This window comes from Alligator mississippiensis, chromosome 2 (genome assembly GCF_030867095.1).
Source record: "Alligator mississippiensis isolate rAllMis1 chromosome 2, rAllMis1, whole genome shotgun sequence".
NCBI classification, from domain to species: domain Eukaryota; kingdom Metazoa; phylum Chordata; order Crocodylia; family Alligatoridae; genus Alligator; species Alligator mississippiensis.
Window position 1 is genome coordinate 103,394,013 of NC_081825.1, and position 27,036 is coordinate 103,421,048.

Below are 27,036 nucleotides of genomic sequence, written 5' to 3' on the forward strand. Positions count from 1 at the left end.
AATGTCCAATCTAAATCTGCTCTCTGCTAGCTTGTGGTCATTATTTCTTGTAACCCCCGGGGGCGCCTTGGTGAATAAAAACTCACCAATTCCCTTCTGTACATACATTTTTCTGTCTGGATTTACCTCTGAAACTTTATTTGTTGTTTCAGTTACTGATGTGTTTGTAGTTTTCATAGATTTCATAGTCATTAGGGCTGGAAGGGACCTCACAAGAACATCAGGTTCAGCCCCTGCCCAAGGGGCAGGGAGTCAGCTGGGGCCAAATAATCCCAGCAACATAGGCATCCGAGTGTTTCTTAAAGAAATCCAGAGGAGGTGTCTGCACCACCTCTGGGGGGAGTCTATTCCAGGCCCTGGGGACTCGGGCAGTAAAGCAGTTTTTCCTTATGTCCAGCCTAAAATGGTCTTCCAGAGGTTTGTAACTGTGGGACCTAGTGTTCTCATGGGTTGCCCTAGTGAACAGATGTTTTCCCAGTTCCTGGTGCACACCCCTTATAGGCATAGATGATGCATGGGGGGGGGGGAACAGGAGGGCACATGTCCACCCTGAGATTGGCTGCCGCTGAAACCACCACCAACTTCTGCAGGTGGTTGCCCTCCCCTCCCCCCCACTACCAATGCAGCCACTGGTGGCTGCAGACGGTCCCCGCTTGCCACCCATCGCTCATCACCCCCCACCCTTGCCACTGAAACAGCCATGGCCACCTGCAGGCGGTCCCCGCTTGGCCCACCCTCGCTGCTGACGTCACCATGGCCACCTGTGGGTGGTCCCTGCTCGCTGCCACCATGCCCCTGTCACCAACACTGCCACTATCGCCTGCGAGTGGTCGCTGTGCCCCCCCTCCCCCATCCTCAGGAGGCACACATTGTTCATGCTTATAAGCTACCACCAAGTCGCCCCTGAACCTACGCTTCTTCAGGCTGAAGAATGCCATGTCTTTCAGCCTCTCCTCATAAGGCTTGCTCTCTTGTTTTCTAATCATTCATGTGGCTCTCCACTGGACTCTCTGCAGCTTCTCCACATCCTTTCTGAATTGCGGAGCCCAGAACTGGACACAGTATTCCAGCTGTGTTCTCACCAAGGCTGAGTAAAGTGGGAGGATGACTTCCTGGATCTTGTTTGAGATACATTTGAAGATGCAGGCCAGAGTTTTGTTTGCTTTGCTGGCTGCGGCATCTTATTGGTGATTCGTGTTCATCTTGTGGTCAATCACAACCCCTAAGTCTCGTTTGGATGTGGTGCTATCTAGCATAGTATTACCGAACCTATAAGTGTGGTATGGGTTCTTTCTCCCAAGGTGGAGCACCTTGCATTTCTCAGCATTGATTGCCATCAGGTTTTGATTGGCCCACCTTCTAAGCCTGTCGAGGTTGGCCTGGATTGCCAGCCTATTCTTTGGGGTGGCTGCACTCCCCCATTGTTTGGTGTCATCAGTAAATTTAGCCAGTCGCTTGTAACACCTAAGTCCAGATCATTTATAAACACATTGAAAAGTACAGGTCTGAGAACAGAGCCCTAGGGGATGCCACTGGTTATTGTGTGCCAAGTTAATTCGGTTCCATCAACTGTCACTCCATCCACAGAGCCAGTTCCCCAGCCATCAGACCGTGAAATTGTCTAGACTGCAATTCCCCATTTTTTCCATGAGGACATCATGGCACACCAGGTCAAAGACTTTCTTGAAGACCAAGAATATGATATCCACCTCTTCTCCTTTGTCCAAGTGATGCATCACTTGGTCATAGAAGAAAATCAGGTTGGTCAGACAAGATCTACCCACCGCAAAGCTGTGTTGGCTATCTCTCAGAATATTATCTTCTGTTAGGATGTTGGTAATGGTCTTAATGATTTTTTTCCAGGATCTTTCTAGGGAATGAGGTCAAGCTAATTGGCCTGTAGTTCCCTGGATCTTCCCTTCACCCTTTCTTGAAGATTGGCCCCTTCCAATCATCAGGGCACCTCACACGAGGACCACAAGTTCTTCAATATCTTTGCCATAGGCTGTGTTATAATGTCAGCTGGTTCCTTCAGCACTCTTGGGTGCATTCCACCTGGGCCGGCTGATTTGTGGATGTCTAGCCTCTTAAGATGTTCCCATACAAGATCAGTGGTAATGGTGGCTGCAGGTTTGCCCTTCCCCTGGTGATCCTGCCTCTTGTCAGGCAGGGTGATCCCACTGGGATGATGGAAGACTGACGTGATATAGTCATTAAGGAAATTGGCTTTTTGCTGAGTGTCTGTCCCAGCCGCCTGCGGAGGGTTTGGAATTGAGAGTATGGTCGGGGGTAAGAAATGTAAGAAAGGTTTATTGATTTAACAAAAACACAACTATGAGCAGTATACTAAGACAGATAATGACAGACAATAATAATTCATGTCGGCAACGTATCGGCAGTCCCCTCTGATGCCTGATGTACGACAAGTTTCTCTTTCCACAAAGCTCAGCAAAGTCAGGCATCCCTGATCACCGCTGTCCGAGAGGTACCAGGAAGGACCTGGTATTCGGTCCTTGGGCTCTTTGAGATCCACGAGCCCGCTGATCCAGGTCAACAGATAATTAGTCCCTTTCACAGAGCTGTATCTTCCTTCCACATGATTTCCAGATGTGCCAGCCAATGTATACCTTCTGAGCTATGCTGATAACTTACAGCCATTCAGATTCTTCTTACTTCAACTGTCTTTAGGACTGACCAATAACAGTACAAGCCTTGCGTTCTTTTGATAAGGTTAATTTTAACTATGCCACAGGGCCTTACTGCTTCAAGGCTTTGTTAAATTTACTAGGCCTTACTTTATACGAGTCTTTGCTACATCTTTGACTTTAATTAGGTTCATAGCAACATCATATAGCTTACTATCTGAACAAATGACAGAAAAACACTTGGTCTAATCTTCATAGAGCCTTCAGCTAGCACCTTTATCACACAGACATAATTTTCAGCTATCACAAGTGTCGGTTATCAGCTGCTTGTGATTAAGACATGGGAACATTTTTGTACTAGTGGTGCCTGATGAAGCCCTGTGGGCTGGAGGTTATCTGGCCCATGGGGCTCCACACAGGTCTGGAAATTTGGCACTGGGGAAGAGTGGCAGCATTAATTGCTAAGATTTCCAGAGTCATGGCAATGAACATTGCCATGGCTCTGCTGCTACATTTCTGGACCCATTGGGAGTCTTGTGGGTCAGATGATATGGCCCCATGCACCAGATCACACAGGTGTTGTAAGGTTCCTACACAGCTAGATCCAGTATGCGGGGTCAATCTAGTGCACAGGGTTACACTCATGGACTTACTCTGTATGCCAACCCCATGCTGGATCTGGCCTGTGGACCAGCCTTATACTATTTATCTATCTTGTGACGGCAAAAAGTTGAGTAGCACTGTTTTGGACAAAACTTCTCAGGGAAAAAAATGCAGATTTAACAAAGTCAGACTATTTTAACAATGTTTTTATCCTTTAAAAACAGTCAAGAAAGGGCAAAGGGTGTGTGTGAAGATTAAGTTGAGAACATTTGTTTCAGCATTTGAAAAATTGTTTTGATTTTTTTTCTTAAAATGGCTTTCTGTTCCAAAATTCATCTCCACACAGCTTATTTTAAACAAAATGTTTAGAAATGCTTGAAATTGAACTGAAATATTTAATTTGGAGCTCTAAATTTAACTTTCCAGTTCACTGAAATGCTAAGAATAATTCCATTGGATCAACCCACAGTGAAACAGCTGGAAGTTGCAAGCAGTTCTACAAGTACCAGATTGCTTAACTTTAGTGCAGGGGTGGGCAATTATTTGTGTTGGAGGGTCACTTTTGGAGTTTTGGTGAGCTATTGCAGGCTGGTGGGGGGTGCTGGCATAGCACGGGGTGGTGCTGAGCTAGTGTAGTGGTGGTGGGGGCAGGGGCATCAACCCACCGCTGGGGGAACCAGACAGATTGGGTAGGTGGCTTCTCCATGGAGATGGTCGGGACCCCTGTGGCTTGGGCATGCTTGGCCAGGTGGATAGGAGGGATCACAGACAGGGAGCAGCAATTGGGAGTGGAACAGGCAGGTAGGGTCAGGGTTGGGGCTAGGACTGGGCCCGGGGCCGGGCCAAGATTTGGGGTGGAAACAGCGCAGGGTTGCGGCTTGGGTCAGAGTCACAATCTACTCCCTGAATCATGGCTCTGACCCATGTTGTCACCACCCACAATCCCATCCCTGGCCCTGCCCACCCATCCTGCTCCCAGATGCCACTCCCCATCCACCCACAGTTCCCATCCCATCTGCCTAGTCAAAGATGCCCTTCCTTCAGGAGTCGTGGGCTGGTCTCCATGTAGAGCCTGCCCACCCATGCCATGTGGCACCCCTGGCAGCAGATGTGGGGTGGACAGGCTGGGATGCCTGGGCAGCAGGGCTGGGTCCAGTGGCAGTGGCAACACTGGCAGTGGCAGCCAGAAGGAGCAACCACTCCCAGGGGTGCTGGGAAACTTAGTTCAGCTGTTGTGCCACCCCAAGCCTGCTGCACATCTGGAGGCAGTAGAACCAGCCCACGGCTGGCACCACGGCCTAGGTTGCCCCTGCGCTTGGGATGGGCAGGGCCAAGGGACCCACCATAGGCTAGATAAAATCCCTGGGTGGCCTGGATCCATGGGCCATATTTTGCCCACACCTCTTCTAGTGGGAATTTGTGTGGAGTGCATTGCCACTAGAACTGCTTTGATTTTCATCAGAAAATATCCTGCAAATAAGGAAAGAATATTTTCAAAAACTTGACTTTTCTCTTTTTTATTTTTTAAAACTATTTTCCTGAAATTTACATATAATTTTATTAAAAATATTATTACCCTGTTGTTTAAATTGTTTATAATTTCTTTCTAAATAAAATATAAAACATTTGCCCTGTCCTGTGAGGGAAGGACAGAGGTTTCTCCATCACCCTCACAATCAGTATCTGTTGGTGCAGTTTCTATACTTAATCTGGATTTGGAACAGGAAGCTTTAACTCTGGAGCTAGTTCCCTTTGCTCATATTTCAGCTATATTGCAGGACTCATATTTTAGTGAAGTTTTTCTTGACTAAGTTATTTGGGATGATGAATTAGGTAAAGAAGAAATGAGGAGGTAAGGTATCAGGGAGTCTTCTTACACAGTTGTTCAAGTATTAATCTGTAATTAATGTTAGGGGATGTACGTGTCAAAAGGTTTGAGTTGAGGACACCAGTATTTTAGAAGTCAACATAATTTATAGAAATAATTGGGTTTTAAATTAATCATCCTCTATTTTCTACTCCTTTTGCATTCTCTTCCTTCACATTCTGTAATAATTAAGTTGTGTTTTTAACTGTTTCTGTAACTTTTGAGGTATGCATTGAAACTAATGATTTTTGCCACATTTTCTGCATCTACTTCCTTTCAATACACAGTAAGCAAAACCAGCGATGTTCAGTTTTTAGAAAACATTTCATATCGTGTGATATCTAAAAAAACAAACATCCCATGCCATTATACAGTTAAACTAAGTGTTTTGTTTTCACTGTTTTCTAAAGTCATTTTTGTCCTAAGCAATATAACAATTTACTGCCATATGTAATAGTGTAGTTCTAATGACCCAAGATTATATATTTTTGATAAATCTTTATGATAGACCTGTAAGACAGGATACTTTAGGAACTTAGGAGTTCACTTGAGGCTCATGAAATTGTTTCACTTCTACTTTTAAATGGAACTGAAGAGCAACCAATATATCAGTGTTAAAATAAATTTGAATGGATCTACTTTGAAATTGAGCACCACAAATAAAATACAGTTCATTAACTGTGAATCATTTCTACAGTGTTCCAGCTTATGGCGACATTTGTCATCAAAATGCAACAAAGATACATTTGAGGACAGGCTTGGATTTCAATTTAAATGTGAAGCTTCCTTGAGGGATACAAATTGTCTTAGCTAGAGACAGAGCCTTTTACAGTACCTTTGGAACCAGATTTTAAAAGGGCCACAACCTGACATTAATTTTCATACCTATGGTTATTGTGGGCACAAAATAATGACTAAATCCAAGCGTAAATAAAAGCAATTAAACCTTCAGCTACCAAATTTACTGATGAAATCAGATCTCTAGCTAAACAAAATGTGTCCACAAATAATTATGTCAGTAATCAAGTATTAGTGCAAAACAAGCTATTTTTCAACCTCATCACTTTTTGTTTTTCCTTTTCTTTCTCCGGTGCCAGGAAACAATAAGGAATATATGCTTGATGTGTTTTTTGAAAAAAGTGAAGACAAACATCACAACAGTTAAAAGAAAGGAGAGCTAGTGTTTCACTCTTAGAATTAAAGGTGTTGCAGGGTTTTTTTCTGTTTTTCCCTTCCAGTGTAAGTAAAATTGGCTGTGAATTTGATTTCATAGGATCATAGGAAAGTAGGACTGGAACTGAGCTCACAACATCATCTAATTCAGCCCCTGCTCAAGGCAGGAACATTGTTCCCAATCCTATACAGGAACCTATACAGCGAGATTTCTGAAGAGAGAGGGCCCTTTATTTAATAAGGCCCAATGGCTGTAAGTTGAAGCTAAACAAATTCAAACTACAGAAAAATGCAGTCTTAATAGAGAGCTGTATTAACCATTAGAGCAACTTACCTCCAGAGGTGGTAGATTTCCTGTCACTTGGAGTTTTTTAATCAAGTTTAGATATCTTTTAAAAAGATATGTTCTAGTTCAGCAGAAAGTTATGAGCTTACTGCACGAATCACTGGGAAAAATCTGTGGCCCATATTATACCTGAGGTCAGTCTAGTTGAGCATAATGGTCCCATATGGACTTAGACTCCATGAATCTATGAAATTCAACATTACTGCAAATTAAACAATATAAGGCACAATAAAGTGAAATGCACAAAAGACCAATTTACATTGTAGCTGAGCAAACTACAGAGCTAGAACATATTGTTCTACGCTGTGGCATATCATTAAAATGAGCTAATAAATCAGATAAACATCCTAATTTTCTGAGGTATGTAGGTGGCTGTGTGGAAGCATTGATCAAGCCTTTGCCCCTTGAGATAGAGGCTAAATGCAGATGTTCAAAAAGCCAGTGGCAGAAAGTGCTGTATCACACCTTATGTAAAATGCTATAAGTTGGAGTGTGTTATAACCAAGCAGATGTGTGCTGTTTAGTTGTGGGGGGCAGGCTCAGTGTCTGCCTGCACTGGCCACAGCCAGCAGGTGGGGGCAAAGGGGGAGCGCCTTCATGCCTCCCGGGAGGCTGCTGGAGCAGCACCCCCTCCCACCACTTCCCCCCTCCCCACCACCTGGTGACTGTCAGCAGCAGCTAGGGGTGGAGAGATGGGGAAACAGAGCCCCTCTGCTGCAAGGCCCCCACAGAGCATACTAGCTTGGGGGGGGGCACTGGGCCAAGTCGCCACAGGAGAGGACTCCCTCCCCTGCATCCCCCATTCCCAGCATGGGGAAACACTGGGCTAGGCTGCCCCTCCTGCAGCTGCTGGTTGCTGCTGTCAAGAGGCTGCGGTATGGGAAAAGGGAGTCCACCACCATGACCCCACCCCTCCCCAAGCTTGCTAGCTGAGGACTTGGGGGGGCGGGCTGGGCTGTGTCCCTGTGGCAGGGAGGCCCCCTTCCCCCTCCACCCAAGCCTCTTGACAGTGGCAGCCAGCAGCTGGCAGGAGGGACAGCCTGGGCCAGCATTTCCGCATGCCAGTAACTGGGGAGGAGGGTGCCCCTCTGCCATGCAGGCCGGCCCAGCCTCCCCAAAGACCCCATCTAGCAAGATGGGGGGGTGGGGAGAAGCTCGGTTTTCCCCTATCCCAGCCTCTTGACAGCGGCAGACAGCAGATGCAGCAGAGCTATCTGGCCCCATGTTTTGCTGCATTGGGAAGTACAGCCAGGGGGAAGGGAATGCCAGTACCTCAGACTGACCCCCCCACCCCCTCAAAACAGCAAGCTGTGTAGCTTTGTGGCACAGGGGACTCCCTTTTTCCCTGGCCACAATTTCTGGCGCAGCGAAAAGCTGGAGCAGCCTTGCTCTGCAGCTTCTGGTGGCAGCTGCTAAGTTGTTTGGGTGGGAGATTGGGTGAACAGAGCCCCCCTGCCATGCTGATCCAGCTCAGACCAACCCCTCCCCCTTCCCCCCCCCCCCCCCCGAGCACCAAGCCAGCAAGCTGTTTGCGGAGCAAGGTCTTCATGGCAGGAGGGCTCCATTCACTGACCCTCCCCACCCAAGTGACATGGCAGCTGGAGCCAGAAGCATGCAGTGTGGAGCTGCTCCATGAATTGCAACCAGGGGTGAAGTCTCTGTGCTGCACAAACCCAGCCTGGCCCCTCCCATGACCCTTTGCCAACAAGCTATGTAGGGGGACCCTTGCAGCAGGGGGCTCCCTTCCACACTCTGCCCTCCAGCCACTGCTGACAGATGCCAGTTCATGAGTAGGCAGAGCTGGAGAGATGGGCAGTGACTGCTGGGAGAGAGACCCCACAGCACCTCCTGGCTAAGATGTGGCACACCATGGGCCTGGGACAGTTGAAGGGATAGAAGGCCCCTCCCTCTCCTCCCCCCATCCCATGGCCAGGCTGTGCAGGGTGCCGGGATCAGAAGCTACCACTGATTTGGGTCATTGCAAATCAGCTCTACTTGAGGCTAGAGTGCAGACCTATGCAATGCTGTCTGGGATGGTGGCAACCGTGTTCTAAGTTAATCCCTCGATGGGATCTGGCACAAACATTCAATAAAGCACCGTAACGGAAAATGCTTTAGGTTAGTACACAACCATCCAGGGTTAACTTAGAGTGGGATCCATTTTTAAAGTGCTCTAAGCACTGTGAATGTCTGTTCTGTTATGGCTGTAAAGCACATTCTGCATGCTTAAGTGTAACATCTGTACCTAGCCAATGATGCTAGGTTGTTTCTGGCATAATATGATGTATCATTCCCTCCATTTCTTGTATAAGGAACACAATAGTGCGGCCATGGAGTGGGAGGGGTGTGTGTGTGTGTGTGTGTGTGTGCATGCACACACAGCTCAATACTTTGTCTCTTATCATTCCAGATTCTCTGTATGATGTCATCACAGTGGGAGCCCCTGCAGCACATTATCAGGGATTTAAGAATGGTGGCCTTCGGAAACTGCTGAATAAATTTGAGGCAGAAAGGCGAAAGTAAGTACTTATAAATAAGTAGGACACATTGCACTGCAATTTGTCATCTGCTGATCAAATAGTCTTATCCGCTTAATGTGTAGCAGGTTAAATGTACTGGCATCAGATAAGGCTCTGCTTGCCAAATAGCTTCTTTATCTTCCACTCTTTATTAGATTGTTTTAATTATTTGGGATTCTATTTTAGTTTTTATGGGCAAAGTTTGTTTACCATGGAATCAAATAAAGCAAGGGTGTCAAACGTAAAGCCCGTGGGCTGGGTATGGCCTACAGAGCTGCTCTGTCCAGCTTGGAAGACCACCAGAAGTTGGGGGTGTGACCAAGGAAAGTGGTCTGCTACAAAATCCAGGACCCTTGGGCCCTGATAAACATTGCAGTTGGTGGTGGGAGAGTGAGTGAAAGCTTATACAGCCCCAGGTTAGTCAGAGCTGCTGAAACCACCGTTGTCACATATCCTGGGCTGAATCTTTTCAGCAAGGAGCCCCATAGCCGAGATTCAGCCTGGGAGGAAGTGGTCCTCTCCCCTACCTTGGGCATATTCAAGAGGAGGTTGGATGATCACCTATCTGGGGTCTTGTGAACCCAGCATTCATTCCTGCCTGTGGCAGGGGGTCAGGCTAGATGATCTGTTCAGGTCCCTCCTGACCCTAGCTACTATGAAACTATGAGTTTAATACCCCTGAAATAAAGTCAAGTCAAGCTATAATATTTTTCTCCCCACATTTCAGGAAAGGAGCACTTGTGTTTGAAATTACGTCCATAAGAAAGGGCAACCTCTTCTGTAGCATTTTATAAAGGCTTTGTAACAATCTGTGCTAACAGAGAAAGTAACATATAACCACATTTCAACAGTTCTTTCCTTTGTAACAATTGTACATAGAATGTCTGTAATAGCACTTCACATTTTTTCAGAGCTATATGCAAGTATAGATACCATCTTCACAAAACACCCCACTGAAGTAGGTAAGAAACTATTGTCCTTATTCTACAATAGGGAAACTGGGATTCCATAAAGACAGAGAGCCTTTTCATGATCCTGGCTCAGACAAGCATCTGAGCCCATAGTTACAGTCAACCTTTCAGTTTAGTATGTTGCTGACTGAGTAGGAAATGCATGTGCTTGCTGAACTGGGGCCTTTCAGGAGTTCTGATGAGCCTGTAACTGTCACTGAATTCAGTGGTAGCTGTGAATGCTTTGTCTTGTTGATATTTAGGCCTGCAGTGACTGAACTAATCTCCTACAATTTAATCCACATGTCATTTGGATTAGAACTCAAGGGTTACTGACTGCTGTTGTCATGTTCATTTATTAGACTGTCTTGAGTCTCCTTTGAAGATGAATTATCATATATACCCAATGCTAAACAATGTTTATTGTTATCACCATCACAAAGCACACAAAGGAGACTGATGAAGTTTTACTGTTTACTTCAGTGTTGTGTAATAGCATTTTTGCATTAATCCCCCCATGCACACGGTTTGCATTTTCTCTAGTGAGCCGTCAATAAAAAATGCATTTTTATGCTGTCAGCTGCACCTCTGCTCCTGACTTCTTATGGTAGCAGAGTAAAATAAAACATGACTATTAACAATAATAATATTACAGTACCTAAGAGCCCCAGTCATGTATCACAGCCCCATTTTGCAAGGCACTAGACTAACAGACAGTACCCAAGGAGCTTATTATTTGAATTAATTTTGAAGGCTGTTTGAGTGAGTGAACTACTTGCTTATGCAGTTGTGAAGCAGCACCACAGGGAATGATGGAAGTGATTAGCTCAAACATATCTGATGTTTTAATAGCTTCAATTTTTTTCTATTTTAAACTGTGCATGGATATAAAAGTTTTAAGGAAAAAGTTTCCCTGGCCTGCTTACAAAGCAGAAAAGTTACTGGTGAAAGGCAAATATTGCTTAGCACTGACAAATTCCTGAAATGGAAGTTAGTACTGAGAATACATAGGATCATAGGAAAATAGAGCTGGAAGAGACCTCATGAGATCATCTAGTCCAGCCTGCTGTTCAAGGTAGATATACTTCTTCCATTAAGAACATGGTTGTTCATAGGCACCAACTTTGGTTTTTGCCAGTGGGTGTTTAAAGACATAAATGTGCCCCACCCCCAAAAACGGCACTTTACTTTGAACTTGGCATGTTCCTGTGCCAAGCTCCGCACATGCCCAGAAGAGGCAGCACGCTACTTCAACCTGGCTCTGGAGCATCTGTTTAGATCAGGCACTTCAGTGGGGCTTTGGGGGGGCTTTTATCTAATAGCTGATTGAATCAGCTTTAGCTAAAAGTGCCAAAAAGCTTCGCTGAAGTCCCTCATCTTTACAGACTAGGCAGATCTGGGTCAAAGTAATGCACTGTTTTTTCTGGTAAAACACGTTTTTGTTTGGTTTTTTTTCACATCTTGGCCATGGCTCGTGGGTACTGAGCACCCGCTAACTTTTTTTCAGTGGGTGCTTAAGCATGAGAGCACCCACAGAGTTGGCAGCTGTGTGGTAGCTTGTGTTCTAGAACAGCTGGTTTCTTTCTAAAAAGATTGTCTGGATGTAGATTTTAAAAAATTGTGTTGTCTTGTACTGTAAGCACACACATAACTAGATTCAGTTTCTTAGAAGCTGCAAGACTCTAAATTGGTGTCAGGTCCTGAGGTACCACAATGAATAGGAGTTTGTATGCTGTGTGTTTATGTTGGATGCTAGCAGTGCATCTCCCTTTCACTGGTATGATATGTTCCTGAATAGCCAGTTATTGTGATGCTTGTTGGACTCACTTTTGGTCTGTTATAATTTTCAATATTCATGCTCTGGTATAATGTTAATCCCGAGCTCCAGTGTCCAATTTAAATGTAACTATTGTTCCTTGCACTTCCACTGGCAAAATCCAATCCCCCTCCTTGATTTTGCTTGATTCTACTATGTCTATAGAAAATTCTTCTGATATGCTGTCAACTGTAAGCACTTGAACTATTTGTGTTTGGGATCTGCAGTACCTGACTAAATGGTTCCACCTGTTACAGTTAAAATAAAGCTTTCCAAATGCAGCACATTTGGGTTCATTTTGTCTTTCATAGTTGCTGCAAAATTGGGTGACTGCTTTCTCTTGTTTACAGTCCCTTTGCTAATGGAAAATACCACCCTGTAAGGTGGCTTTTTCTGGCAACATTATTTCATGCATGCTGCATGGACAATGCCTTTTGGTGCATTCAGCTCTATAGTCTGAATCTTCACAGTTTCTGCTGCCCTGTACATCTGCATAGTCTTTTTTTAGGGATAAGTCTTCCTCACACAATAGTTTTTCTTGTAATCATTGTCTACAGTGCCACAAATAATCCCATCTCTAATCAGGGATTCTGTTGGGTTCCTAAAAGCACTGTTCTTACTCAATCTCTTTAGTTCAGTAACATTCTGATCTGTACTTTCTCCTTGTTTGTTTTCACATTAAAAATCCGTATCTTTCAGGTGTTTTATACTTTTCTTGCATACAGTATTCTTGAAATTTGGACAGTATTACATTTAACTACTTAGGTTGGCCTTTTGCAAAGGTAAAAGTATTATTAACAGCTTTTTCCCCTACAATATGCAAGAAGTTTGAGGATTTGACTTTGTTGTTTTTCTATTCTATATCTGTGACTGCTAGATACTGCTCAAATGTTTGACTGAATGTCTTCCACTTCACTCTTGTATTGCCTGACATCAGAAGGCCAAGTGGAGGTTGCAAAACTTCCACAACTGTCTATTTACCTAGATTATAATTGTGCAGAAAGATCATTTACAGTGGCTGTTGTCCTTCCACATGACTCATTGCCCCAGGTACTGTCAGTTTCCATCTTCTGTTTCAGTCTCAAACTCAAACTCTTTCAAGTTCTTTCTGACTTACCCCTTTCTCACTTACCCCTTATTAGCTTCAATACATACAGGTTTACAGTGAATGAGAAGAACTACAAAAACTTTGAGGAGAAGTAGGTAACCTCTGCAGCCCCTTTGTCTCTGTCCAACTCAAGTAGCTCTTTATTTTAGAGACCACCTCCCAATTCTCAGCTCCTTCAGCCTACTATCAGGAAGTGTCAGGAAGTTATTATTTCAGTTAATACACATCCCAAGTACAGGGCAGTTCAGTTACTACATATCCCAAGTACAGAACTTTTTATTTGTTTGTCCTTGTTGAATTTAATCTAGTTGATTGTGAATCGTTCTTCCAGTTTATCCAGATTATTCTGGGTCTCTGTCGTACATTCCAGAGTGTCTGCAACTCCACCCAGCTTGGTATCATCTGCAAATTTGCTAAATGTGCACTCAGCCCCATCATCCAAATCAATAATGAAGATCTTAAACAATACCAGACCCAGGACAAACCTCTGGGGAATGCCTCCTGATACCTCCTCCCAACTAGACATTAAACCATTGATGACTACTTGGTGAGGACAATGATCCAATCAGTTTTGCATTCACCTTACAGTACTTGCATTTAATTTGTATTCTCTTAGTCTGTTAATGAGAATATGGGAGACAGTGTCAAGAGCCTTGCTAAAGTCAAGGTGTATCACATCCACTGCTCTCCCTCCATCCACAGAGCCTGTCACCATATAGAAGGAAATCAAGTTGTAATTTGCTTTTGATGAATCCATGATGGCTGTTCCTGAGTACCTTTTTCTCCTTGAGGAGTCTCTACTTACAACTCCAGCAAATGGCTCTGAAGAAACCCAACCCCGAGAATCAGGAAGAGTACGCTCCAACTGCCAAAACTTCCTTAGCCTGATAAAGGGTTTTTGAACCCGAAAGCTTGCTTAAAAATGTTCTCCAACTATTTAAGTTGGTCTAATAAAAGATATTAGATTCACCCAAAGAACCTTGTCTGCCTAATTTAGATGACCAAGTTTTGAAAATTTTATCCTAGGTGATTTGCCCAAAATCCTACAGAAAGCATGTGGCAAAGTCAGAAATGATGTCCTATGCTTTAATCACAAAAGCATTCATATCCAGTGCACAAAAGCAAGTCCAATTTTGAAAATGTTGCCTTTACCATAAGTTTGTTTTAGAGATCTTTTTTCTCATAAGGAAAAGACTCCAAAATGTGCAGAAAAACTTTGTAAGCAGTGTGTAAGCACACACTGCTTACAAAGTTCTTGTAGCATGATTTTGCCCTCAGGATCATGGCTGATTTAACAACAACATGGCTTTCACATTCTTGAATTGCCATTCTCCCCTTCCTGTGCATGTGCTGAGACTATCACATTACATACTTTGGAGGATGTCAGGGCATTCTCAACTATACAGCTGGCTCTTAGCTGTCTGATTCATAACTCTAACAAGCTTCTTTTCTAACATTTGTTCTTCACTTTTCTTTTTTCAGTTTCTTTTACTACATTTGAGAAAATAGTTAATAACTATAGGAACTGTTCTCGCATCAGACTGTTTCCTTTGTCCTGGCTTCTGTTTTGGCATCCTAAAAATAGAGAAAATTGATATTGATAGATGTATGTAGTACTTTCTGTATCTGCTCTATTTTAATATGTGCACCAACTTTTGTGTTGAACTTTATTTTTTTCAAATGTATGCAAGTCATTGAATTTGCTGTTGCTCCTCATAAATACAGCTTAATGAGTCTAATTACTTCTAAATAGAATGGTTTATATTAGTATAGTGCCTCTCCTCCAGAAAGATCCCAAAGAACCTTATATATTGGTTTACATATTGCAGATTTATTCCATGGAAAGAGTTGAACTGCATTTTCAATTTGGGTCTGTACATTAAGGTTCCAGAGTTAGATACCATATAGAAACCTCAGTCCACAGCGAAACTCTGTTACTTGCCAGTCAGAATCTTGTATGGAGACTCAGGATAGAATATGCTCCCTCCAATACTAACTAAACATTCATTATTAAAGATAACTATAAGACATACAAAAAACTAGAACTCTTGGTTTGAAAATGATACCTTTTATTAGACCAACTGGAAAATGGCAAAAAAATTGTCCTTTTCTGCAAGCTTTCGGGATCAAAGTCCCTTCATCAGGCTCTGGGAAAAGTGTAGATGGTACAAGATGGTAAAAAGTCTCCATAGGTAGGAAATAAACTTCATTTTTGCACAGAGGGAGCTGAAGATGGAAGGCTGTGCCTCTGGGTCCATGAGAGTGTCTTTGTGAGCTGTGTTGAGTAGCTCTTTGATGTGTTGATCAGGTAGAATTCCTTCCCTGGAGGTGTCAGATGGCAGGCAGGGAGGTAAAAGAACTTCCTTGTTGTTCTGCAATGAAGTTTAAAATCCAAAATCAGCTAAAATTCGGCATCTTCCCAAAAGCTTGCAGAAAAGGACAATTTTCTTGCCATTTTGCAGTTGGTCTAATAAAAGATATCATTTTGGAACCAAGAGTTCTAGTTTTTGGATGTCTTTTTGTCTCAGACCAACATGTCTACCAAGTACACCCCTAAAGACCACCCCCTAGATGCTAATGCACTTAGCCTGGCAGAAAAAAATATTGTGTGATGTGTCTCCTTTTTTTGATCTCTTTCACTCAACACATTTTTTTCCTTTTCTGTCCAGGAAGTAGTCTCCATATTCTTACCAGACTCCAAAACTGTTCTGCTTTCCTCACTCTTGCCTCACTCTTCCTCATTCTTGCCTCTCCCAAATCTTGCCTTTACCTTGGGAAAAATAATTTCCTTCTGGGACCTTAAGCAGAGTTTCTATTTCTCTGCCCAGCTCTAACCTTACCCCAGAATATAAGGGGAAGGGGCTGAAAAATGTCTCACTTTTCCAGGCCCTTGATTTAAGAAGCATTTCTGCACCCACCTCTGTGATGGAAGGTGGCAGTTTTGAAACAAAACATAGTAGCCGTGCGCAGCAATAGACAGCAGGAAATGAAGTAGGAACCAACTGAAGTCACTGAGTGAATTTAGAAGACAGTGTTTGTTCCCTGAATTGGAATTTGGCTGGAACATCAAGGGTAAGAGCCACACTCTTATACGAAGTCCATAAACACATTTTGGTATGTGCAACAATTATGTATATGTCCTGGTCAGTCAGGAACTGGGGGAAATTGCCATGTAAAGAAGAAACATGACCATAGAGTTTCTATAGGGGCTGCATATGTTGCACAGTTCTTCAATCCGTGTCTACTCAGCTTTATTTCTACCACTTGTGTCTTTACACCACATTTGATCATTTTGTTGCACATACTTGTGCTTCTTTATTGTACTTTGCAAGGTCTTTCATTGTACATGTGCCTTCAAGCAGTGGGCATTGCAGCTGGTGTTGCATAGTCTGAGGCTCTGTGCCACAGTCACAGGTGGTTAAACCAATGCTATATCTCCACTTCTTCATGAGTTCCTCGGAGCATCTGACTCCTTTGCCATGGTTTATCAGCATGGTTCATGAGGACTCGGCTGTTGGAATGTCCATTTTTCCTCCGTCATGTATTTTCTTCAGCCTCTTATAGATTCATAGATATTAGGGTGAGAAGGGACCTCAGGATATCATCGCATCTGACTCCCTGCCCTGGGCAAGAAAGAGCGCTTGGGTCAGATGACCCCAGCCAGGTGCTTGTCCACATCTTGTTCCACATCTGTAGTTGTGTCTCCTTGGGTGTAGCATTGAGAGGTTGGGTGCTGGTGATGAAGCACCTGCATAACTTCAGATGTTTGTGTGCTGTGGGATGGTCGTTCAGTGGGTGTCTCATATCTTTAGTTTGTCTCCATCTTTATATCTCACTGGACCTTTACTTCTGTCTTTACTGAATAGGATCAATGGAGGCATGACTACTTTATGGCCCCCCATCAGGCAAGTATATCAGCTCCACTCAAAGAAGTCTGCTTGCTGAACTCCCAGAGTAGGAGTAGGGGAGTAGGAAACAAGAGTCAGAAAAAAGGACAAAGAATGTTGTGGGGTTGTTAATGAAGAGGGTACCAGCAGCCTCCTTTTACTTTTACATTCATATGTCAAAAGGTTATATCCTTCAGATGTGTTGCTATGCAGAGGGGCTTGTATGGTTTTCAGGGGCTAGGAAGTGAAGGCAGTGCTGCTTTCAGTGCTGCTTACATGCTTGTTCCTGAATAAGTTCCAAAGTCTGCCTATGAGGTAATATAAATATGAATAGTATTGCTGTCCTTTTTGACCCTTTTCATCAGTGGTCTCTTTTTCAGCTCTGTACATGAGGGATTCATATACCTATGAATCCTCAAGAGCCACGAAGAGCTGCATCCTCCAAAATGCACAGTCCCTTGCACTGTTTACCTGAGAGGGCAAAGGAAAGGGGGCACTGTCAACATTTGTCCTCTTCCTCCTTGACCCCTGTGTGTATTTTTGTTGGAAAGTGGAAAAGAGGGACTTGCAAAATAATCATACACATCTTAATGTAGGGAACACTTTAGATAGGCAAAGTGTAAGAGCACAAACAGATATTTGAAAGGACCTTTCTGATTTTTACCAGGAAGATTTTTTTTTTCAGTGTGGCAGTGACAACTATTTTTGTATGCACATGTTTATTTAGTTGCATGAAGATGCTTTGAGGCCACATAGCATTTCCAAGGGCAGCTTTTACAATTCAAATTTTCTGTATTGTAGAAGGAACACCTGTGTGAAGCCTCAATTGAGGGAAGAGGTGACACTCTGAGATAGTAGGCAGAATATAAAGCGAACAGATAAAAATGCAGATTTATCAGCTGTCCCCTCTGGGACTGAGTTGAAGACCTAGAGAGATATGTGGGAAAAGATTACTTCCCAAGACTACCTAGGACATTTTTTAGAACTGCGTATTCCTCACATCTTGAACCTCCAGATTAATTACTACAGCAGCTTATAGAAATATCAAAACAGTGTCATCATTGAAAAAATACCATTCTTTGAATGGGTGTCTTCATTTTGCTTCACGTCTACCTATGGTAAGTTATACCACTGTCCAAGTTATGATCTAATTACTAGTTTGCAAGAGTACAAAAACAGAAAGAAAAATCTATTGCAATAAAGTTTTTACCGAGGCAGAAGAATGAAAAAGATTGCATACAAATTGGAGGCACATTGAAGGAATTTGCAATTATATAGACTTCACTTATAGCAGAAGAAAAATACCATAGATGCTGCTAAATCCAATTATAAAAAACACTATTTTTTCAGCTCTAACCGTGATCATTATAACCAAATGATTGATATATCCAGGTATGTAAAACATAGACCTAAATGAGGTACTTGCAAAGAAAAAAAATCCATATTTCAAGAAAAAGATGAGGTTTACTGGGCATTTGTCCCCAAGACAGGTCAGTTAGGTTATAATAGGGCCCAGCTGGCACATTCACAATCTATATATTTCTTTACCAGGAGCAGAATGGCATTCAAAACAATGTTACCATTGGAAACAGCAGACATAATAATTCCATCTAAAACTTACCCCTTAAAATTACATATCCCCCAGTCAAGATAACAAAACGTATGCACCTCAGCATCAGGAAGAAAAAAAAAGGAAGTAATGTTTGAACCAGATGAAGAAATCAACCCCAAGAGAAAATATACCGAATTCAATGTCTATGAAAGATAGAGGTGTGTTGCTGTGATGTGTGTCAGCTTTTAAAATACAGGAAATACAGAATTTCCTGTGACTTAAAAAGAAGAATTAGTGGGACAGGTGTATGCTCTCTCTCTCCTCCCCTCCCCCACCCCTTCAGTTTTTTTAAATAAATTGGACAGTGGTGATGTATAAATAACCTGCATGTAATATTTTTTAAAATGTAAATGTTTTATAGCATAATTCAGGGATGGCAAATATACAAGCCACAGAGCCATGCAGAGCTTGTGCAGGGAGTGTGGCTGGCAGAGGCACCACCAAAATCCGGGTTACAGAGCTATGTTGGGGACACATGTCAGTAGCAGGGTTTGAGCGATGGATTCAGTAGCTCCCTCTCTCTGCCACCATGGCTGCTGCTTCCCCCACATTGCCACCTCATCTGGATCCAACCCATAAGCAGACCTGTGGTCCAGAATCAGCCAAGGAGGCCAAGTGTGTTTGATACCTCTAGCTTAGTGATTTTTTTTTTTTGCTTTATTGTTTCTTGTTTTTCAAAACAAAGCTATAATTTCCAACTTTCAAAAGACAAAAGAAAGTCTATTGTCAAAGTTGTTCTCCAACTGGTATAAGCTGCTGCTTCTTCTAGTAAATGGAAGCACTTGTCTTTTCACCAGTATACATGGCAAAGCTAATTATTTTTTTTTATAACAGAGTTGTTCAGGAACATAAAGTCAAATGTACTGTAAGGTATATTGATGCACTGCATCGATGCTCTAAATGTTTATAAATCATTTTCAAGATACACTGAGGACTTTTTCTCTTATTTTAAAGCTAACTTGATAATACATGCTTCAGCTAAAACACACTGGTTTTAACGTTTGATAAGATCTTTAATGCCCCAGTACTAACCATCAAGCAAAACAGAGGTGTCCCAGATGCTGAATTAGCTTCTAGGATTTGTTGTTTGTTTGCCAGTTTTTAACAAGGACAGTGGAAATACTCCTAGTCTTCAAGAGATCAAACTTGAGGCTGAGAGAACACTGAAAGGATATTTTAAGAGCTGTAATTATTTGATTTGGGTTTAAACTATCTAAAAGACACCTCTTTATACAACTAGACCTATAGATCTTGGGTCAAAGTGTGAGGTGAGTGTCTTTGACAGTGTACTCATTACAAGAGATGTCATTAAAGTTGAAATCTGCAGGGTTCCTATTACCTGAGTTTCATAACTTTCAACCCATTTCTATCCTCTGTGGAGCCTGAATTGGTACTGTTTCACAGAAAAAAACAGAAATGTTGAAATAATAATGACTTGTGTTTGATCTAATTGTAGCCTTTATTCTCAAAGGGAAATCACAGCCTGTCACACATAGCACTTTCCAGGAAGACATTATTCTTTGTTCACTTTCCCTCTCTTTGTGTGTGAGCTTGTATCTGTGCGTGAGGGAGAGACGAGATGTCATGGAGATGAACATTTTTGCATTGACCGTAAAATTAATGCATCAGGTCTGTGGATTTTTTTGGTAAAAATTCAAACAAAAGATTTGAGTGCTATTCATTTAATATGTAAAAAACCTGTCAAAATATTTCCTGTTTGCTAGATTTTTCTGGGTCAGATTGCCCCAAACATTTCTTCAGTTGTGAAATAAGGGAAGGAAGGGACCTTGAGCTTCCCACAAAAGGGCCAGGAAGGATTACAGTTGCCTGGGTTGGGAGACTTTATTCAGCACTCCTTTTGTGACACTTTTATAATCCTTAAAAGCAGTAATGGTACGGTGGGGTTAGATCCATGGGTTTGTTCTGTCTTCTTGGGCAGCCTACAGTTCAGGCAGGGAAAGAACATGGCTCCATTTTGAAGGCTGGCATAGCATTTGTACTCCTGAAGAAGTGCATCTTAACCCATTCCTAGCAAAAGATTTTGCTTAAAAGACTCAATTTATCTAGCTATGCTTTGGGGTTTGGTGGTAGCATTAAGGATTTTCTAGTTGCATGAGAACTGTGCTCGCTTACCTGCATTAGCATTCCTGTGATTCATTTGGCCATTAGAGGCCTGCCCCCATCATAGGATGTTCCTTGGGTAGCATAAAGCCACCAAAGCAGCGCAGATACCTCTGACCCCTCACCCTGCATGAGGCCATTAGAGATCTTGCAGACGGTAGCACTGAATACTTTTAACCAGGCCTAGAGAGCTGATGGCATTTGAAGCAGTTGGAGACCTGTTCTAAGATTTGGGAGGGGAATGGGAGGTGTCACCTAGACAGTCTTTGTAATCATTCCTAAAACTGTACATTCTGGCCTTGATGTGGCTGAAGACTGTGACCTAAAACAATTGATTTGTTAAATGCAGGTAGATTAGATTATAGAATTGTATTGAGTTTTACATTGTAATTTGGGCTGTCATTTTCAAAGAAGCCGTAAAGAAGTTGGTTGCACAGCCACTTGTGAAGCTCAAAAGTAGCCCAATCTGTTATTGCAACAGGCATGTTTGAAAATCCCAGCCCAAGTAAATGGGTTCAGTTTTATTTCCCAGGTACTGTGAGTTTTCCATATTTTTATCCATTTAATTTTTATCCTAAATTTTTGCTTCCAAGTTTGTTGCCATGAGAATAAATAGGACCAGGAGCAATGGATACAAACTCCTGGAAGGTCACTTCAGGCTCAATTCCAGGAAAAACTCCTTCACAGTCAGGGTGACCAGACTGTGAAATAAACTCCCTCCAGTGGTAGGGCAGTCACCTACCCTGGAAATCTTCAAAAGGACACTGGACAGTCACCTCACTGGGGTCAAGTTGTCTTTTCCCGCGTAGTGCAGGGGGACTGGACCTGATGATCTACAAGGTCCCTTCTAGCCCCTAACAATCTATGAATCTTTAAACAACAAGTTGCTGCATAGGTTGCTCAAGCGGCACATGCACACACTCAAGGTTATGCTGTAAGAGATGTTTTCTTGCTATACGTAATTTATACGCATTCCAAATGTTATCATCATTACTGAGAGAAACAGTAGGTCAAATGTTCATTGCTAAAACATTTTAACCTAGTCCCAGATGGTGGCAATTTAACTCACTTACAAGAATGACTCAGTTAACAGCAGGAGTGGAGTTACACTGAGCTTTATTAAAAATTCAACATTTAACATACTGCAATATTTTTCCTAAACAAAAACTCTCTTCACTTAAAAATAATTCCTGAAGTAATGTATATACTTTTTTCAAATAACATGAAAAAGCCATTACTGTAATCTGAAGAATGAAATGACCTCTTAAGATAATGCGAATATAGTTGCCTATTGGTAGTAACGATGTTGAAAATTTGCTTTGTACACTCCAGTGAAAATTTTTACTCTAACCCAGAGGACGTAAGTATAATTCTTTCAACATATACATGTCTAATTATATACTTAGCATATCAAATGTATATTTTTTTCTGTGCTTACTGAATTCACTGGTAGTGTTACCTAGGGTTACCATATTTCCAGGATCAAAAAAGAGGACACCTGTGGCGGGGAGGGGGCTGAGAGCCGGTGGAGGGGGAAGAGGGGGAGAGGGGTATATGACTGTGGGGAGGGGGCAGTGATGTGCCTGTGCCCTGCCTCAGCCCCTCACTCCTAAGCCCCTGCTCCCTCAGCCCTGCCAGTGCTCCTCACTCTTGAATCGCAACCCCCAACCCACAGCCTTGCCCCCCTTCCCCCCCGCAGAACTGCTGGTGTCCCCAATCCAAACCTGCAGCCCCCCCACAGCCCTGCTGTGTGCATGTTTACACACACACACACGCACACACACATATACACTTACTTGCCAGGCCCCTGCATGCATCCAAGCTGCTTGTGCCTGAGAAAAGCAGAGGCAAAGCAAAAACCTAGACCTTTGCTTTAATTTAAAAAACCCGCCCGGACCTGAGGGTAGGGGGCCAAAAACGAGGACATGTACAGGAAAACCCGGACGTATGGTAACCCTAGCGTTACCACATTTCATTTGCCTCAGTACACAAGCTTGTTTTCAGTGTAACTTCATTCAGCTTTTTATTGATGTGCCTGTCACAGGAACAGTTTTTCACATCAGTGTTATTGTCAGAGCCTCCTGTATACATTTTCAATAATATTGAAATACAACATTTTTTTGTGTATAAAAACTGAGTTCTGCAAAGCATGTTGCACAGAATTTAATTAAAGAAACTATTTTTTTGGTTAATCCGGAGGACAAGAAACCTTTTAATCAAGTATGGGAGCATAAAATTTTTTTTTAAGTCCTTTCCTTCAGTGTTGGGACAGAAAAATCGATGGAAACTTTAAAAATCCATAGAACAGATCGTTTTAATTGTTTCTGCCTACGTATTAATTCCCCAGTTTTCTTAAAGTTTTACCAAAAATTGTTGTTGTCACTGAGCATTGATCTTAAAACTGAACTCCCTGAAGGTTTTGAGTGGTTTGGTATATTGTGAGGCCCAAGGCATGGCAGAATCAATCAGGTAATGGAGAGCTATGATGTCAGAGACTTTCAAACTCTCCATAATTTACATTTATTTAAAAATACATAATTTTCTGTATCTAGGAAGAAAAACACCTCCCATGTCTCAGAAAATTTTATAACTGTGTGTAGTATCTTCTTATTTAATGGCATCCGGTATAATATCTTTGCTACAGTATTTACCATGAAGAAGAGTCAGGGATGTTTGGGATTCAAAGGGGTAAGCACTAAACAGAGGTGTAACCGTGTAGCTCTGTCCTGGGCAATAGCAGATCTTGGTTACCAGTAGTGGCATAAGCCACCTGGCAGCTGTGGCAGCCATTGCTTTTGCACCCATGCACCCCACTCCAAGCTGGTGCCTTCGGTGCTAACCCCATTTCCACCCCCACCCTTAATTATGCCACTGGGATTAAGGATGTTGAGAGAGAGAATGTAAAATGTTAGGCAGCCAAACGTATGAGAAAAGGAGGCTAAAGGATGAAAAGGAGTGGAAAACTAAGAAAAGGAACAAGCAGATCCAGTGGGTGGTGTGGTGGTGCCCTGTTTTGCTGCCAGTTCAGCAAGAACTGATCCCAGTTGCCAGATGCATGTGAAGTGAGCTTACTGCATGTGCGCTGCCCTCCTTTTTACTATCCTGGGTCCCCTAAGGAAAAGGAAGCATGGGGAATGGAAAACATCAAGGATTTGGAGGGTGTATTTTAATTGGAGAGTTAAGTTTCATAGTTACTCGAGTCCCTAGGCTTATTTGCATGCACACACAAAACCTCTGTGTTAAGTTAGATAGTGCTTTTAACTGAGAGTAGCTGGCTTAGGAAGGGTGGGAAGTGGAGAGGTACAGATTTATGCTCAAATATTCTTTTTACCTATCTGCTTTGCAGTGAAGACAGTCACTCAAGCTGATAGTCATGCAGTGCCTTCTGACAGTTCCTTCCTTGTGACCAGAAGGACAGTTAGTTTCTCCCACAGTTCACTGGAAAAGAATCCTAAGGCAGCACTGCTTGGTGCAGCACAGAAAACCATGAGACAAGCTCCTACAGTGCCACATCTGGACAAGTGTGGTCCCAGTAAAGAACACCATAATTTGAGTACAGTATGGTAATTCTCCAGTAGGCTAGACTAACCCAGGTGCTCATCACTCAGGTTAACTCTGCGGTAAATACATCATTCAAAATGAGAAGGAGTAATGAAAGGATGAAAGTCAAGAACAGGATTTTAGGTAGGATTTTAAGAAAATAGTCAGCCAGATACCCATGGTTAGTTTAAAACATGCATATTTAACAAAGGGCTTAAGCATAGTTAGTTCTCCTTGCCTTGCTTTGATTAACCAGACTGATAGAAAGAGAAAACTGATGGCAAATGGTAAGTCAGGTGCACAGTGAATAGAGAGGGGCAACTGGAGGTACAGTAACTGAAGAAACAGAGAAGAGGAACAGGAGAGAACAGAAATGAAAGGATGGAAAAATCAAATGTAGGACAGAAATAAAGATGTAAAAGAAGAGGTGTGAAAGAGATGGAGAGACTACAAAATGAAGAAAGGAGGCATGGATAGGAGGAAGAAAGAATACAGTAGTGATTTGTTACTGGTAACATTTCAGAAGCCACTTAGGAAACGAATGTGTTGCATCCCTATGTCACTATAATGAGTCTTATACCAGGCAAGGAGACTAGGACACGGTTGCCCTAAACTAAAAGCAAGTTTATTGAACCCTAACAGATACAATTCTAATTCAAATTGAAGCAGCATTAGCAGTTAAAAATTTGAGGTTTGTAGCTAGTCAAAGCAGATGCTCACCACCCCGTAATGTTATGAATGCAACTTCACTGGTTCACCATCAGGCCATGAAGTCTTGTCCAGGGCTCCTGGCTTCTATGTCCGACGTTGAGACAGGATCTTGGATCGCTGACAGGATCTCTTCAGGCTTTCTTCAGTAGCGTTCTGAAGGATACACTCTCTCACCTCTCTGTATATACCATATAGCTTGCATTTCTTAATACATAAAATTAATTTAAGCCTTCCTCCTAATGCATATTAATAATTTTGCTTCTGTTTGCCAAACATAGTTTCCTTTAACTGGAATTTTCTATCCTGAGATAAATCTTTTCATTCGTAGGTGGGGGTAGATTTTGCTCTGACTGTTCCTCTTTTGCCCAGGTTATATTTATTCAATTTAGTTAGCTAACTTCCTGATTTGTTTTAAGTCAGGGACAGTATTTTTCCATCTGCTCCTTTCACAGAGCACATGTCTCAACCACAATTCAAGATAAGCATGCAGCTTGGGCTGAGCACAAAGGTCAGATCTAGGTCTGAAGGCTTCTGGGTCCCAACAGATAGCATAATGGTTTAACTAATGTTTACAGTATTCAGCAACAGCAGACCAGAACTACCCTCTACCAAAGCTCATCTCATCTTCCCCATCCTGGCATTCTCTAGGTTTAGAAATACTGCTTATAAAGTTTGATACCCCTATGGAGAAGACAGTGAGGTTAAGCTAAAATCTGGTGGAACCCTAGGATTGCCAGCTGGCAACTCTTGGAAGCAGCTACGGAAAGTGGGGGGGGGGGGGGAAACGGACTCTCCCGCCACAAGGACCCCACACAGCTGGAGTCTCTGAGGGACCTGGGCTTGGTCCCTGAGGCCCCTGGTCCTAGTTGCTGGTATGGGGACGTGCCGGGCTGGGCTGCCTCTCCTGCAGCTGCTGGCTACCATTGTCAGGAGACTGGGGCAGGGGAAAAGGAAGCCCTCAAGCCATGTTGGCCCCCCTACATTTAGCTAGCTGGGGTCTTTGGGGGACCAGGCCAGGCCAGGTCCCCAGACTGTAGAGGTCTTCCTAATAGTGCACAGAGCTATTAAATGTATAACTAGATGAGGAGTGGGAGATAAGGGTATGAAGAGAGTATTGTGTGGCTGGTAATAGCGAGAAAACAAATGAGGAATACATTTTAAAAAAGATAAGAGAAAATGTAAAAAAAAAAAATCAACAAAATTGTTTGTGGGCAATGAAAAAATGGAAAATAATAATTTTGTGATAAGGCACTGTATAATTAATTTCCTCTCTCTTCTGTATTCTTTTCTTCCTTCACCTTTGTCGTCACTTATTTTGCAAAATTAGATGTGTGACCTTACCATTGGAAATAATTCCTGTCCTTACTACTGGGTGGGCAGATCACTGATGCCGATCAAAACATATTATGAGCCATTAATCAATTAAGCACTAATGACCCATTTTGGAGGACTTCACCAAATAGGTAATAACTGGATAGGGAAGTTAAGATGGAAACCTAAGTGGCTCTTTCTGGTCATTACCTGACCCGTGTGGATTTCTGAATGAGTCATTAATGGCATTATAAACCTTTCTTTTCTGCAGAATTATTAAATAAAAATTGAAGGGTTTTCCTTTTTTTCCCTCTTGTCACAATGAATCATTCAGAGCACCAGGGGGATAATTAGTTTGAATAGCACTGTCTGGAGTGTTCATCGATGGACAGCCCACTGTCCTTTAGCATTTCAGCCAGGACTGCTTTTTAGCCTATTGGGATGACAGACTTCAGTACAGATGTATTGTAAAGCTTAGAATGCCTTTCTTTCTTCCAGTATACATGGTAAGAGTGTTAAAATACTGTGAACAGTTAGCCAACCTGGCTACTAAATAGTGGAAAGAATTTTGACTATTATATAACTGCCTTTGCATTTCTTGTTACAGCACTGGGTACCAGTGTATTTATTACTCACCTGAAAACACAGCCAAGGCAAAAGAAGTTCTCAGCAACATCAATCATCTGCAACCTCTCATATCAAGCCATGCAGACCTGCTGCTTAATTCTGCAAGCCAGCATTCTCCAGACAGCTTGAAGAATTCTTTAAAGATGCTTTCTGAAAAAGTAAGATTCAAATCTTCACTGCAATGGAAAATGGAACAACCA

General features: G+C 42.6%; 1 protein-coding gene across 4 annotated transcripts in view; it reads left to right on the top strand.

The window, feature by feature from the left end:
* The window catches only part of INPP4B (inositol polyphosphate-4-phosphatase type II B), a 606,962-nt gene that overhangs the window by 446,837 nt on the left and 133,089 nt on the right, over positions 1-27,036 (top strand). For all 4 annotated transcript variants that reach the window (XM_059722033.1, XM_059722036.1, XM_059722037.1 and 1 more), the window contains exons 15-16: positions 9,045-9,153; positions 26,817-26,994. In XM_059722033.1, the coding sequence (XP_059578016.1) occupies positions 9,045-9,153; positions 26,817-26,994 (287 nt within the window). The remainder of the gene's footprint in view (positions 1-9,044; positions 9,154-26,816; positions 26,995-27,036) is intronic.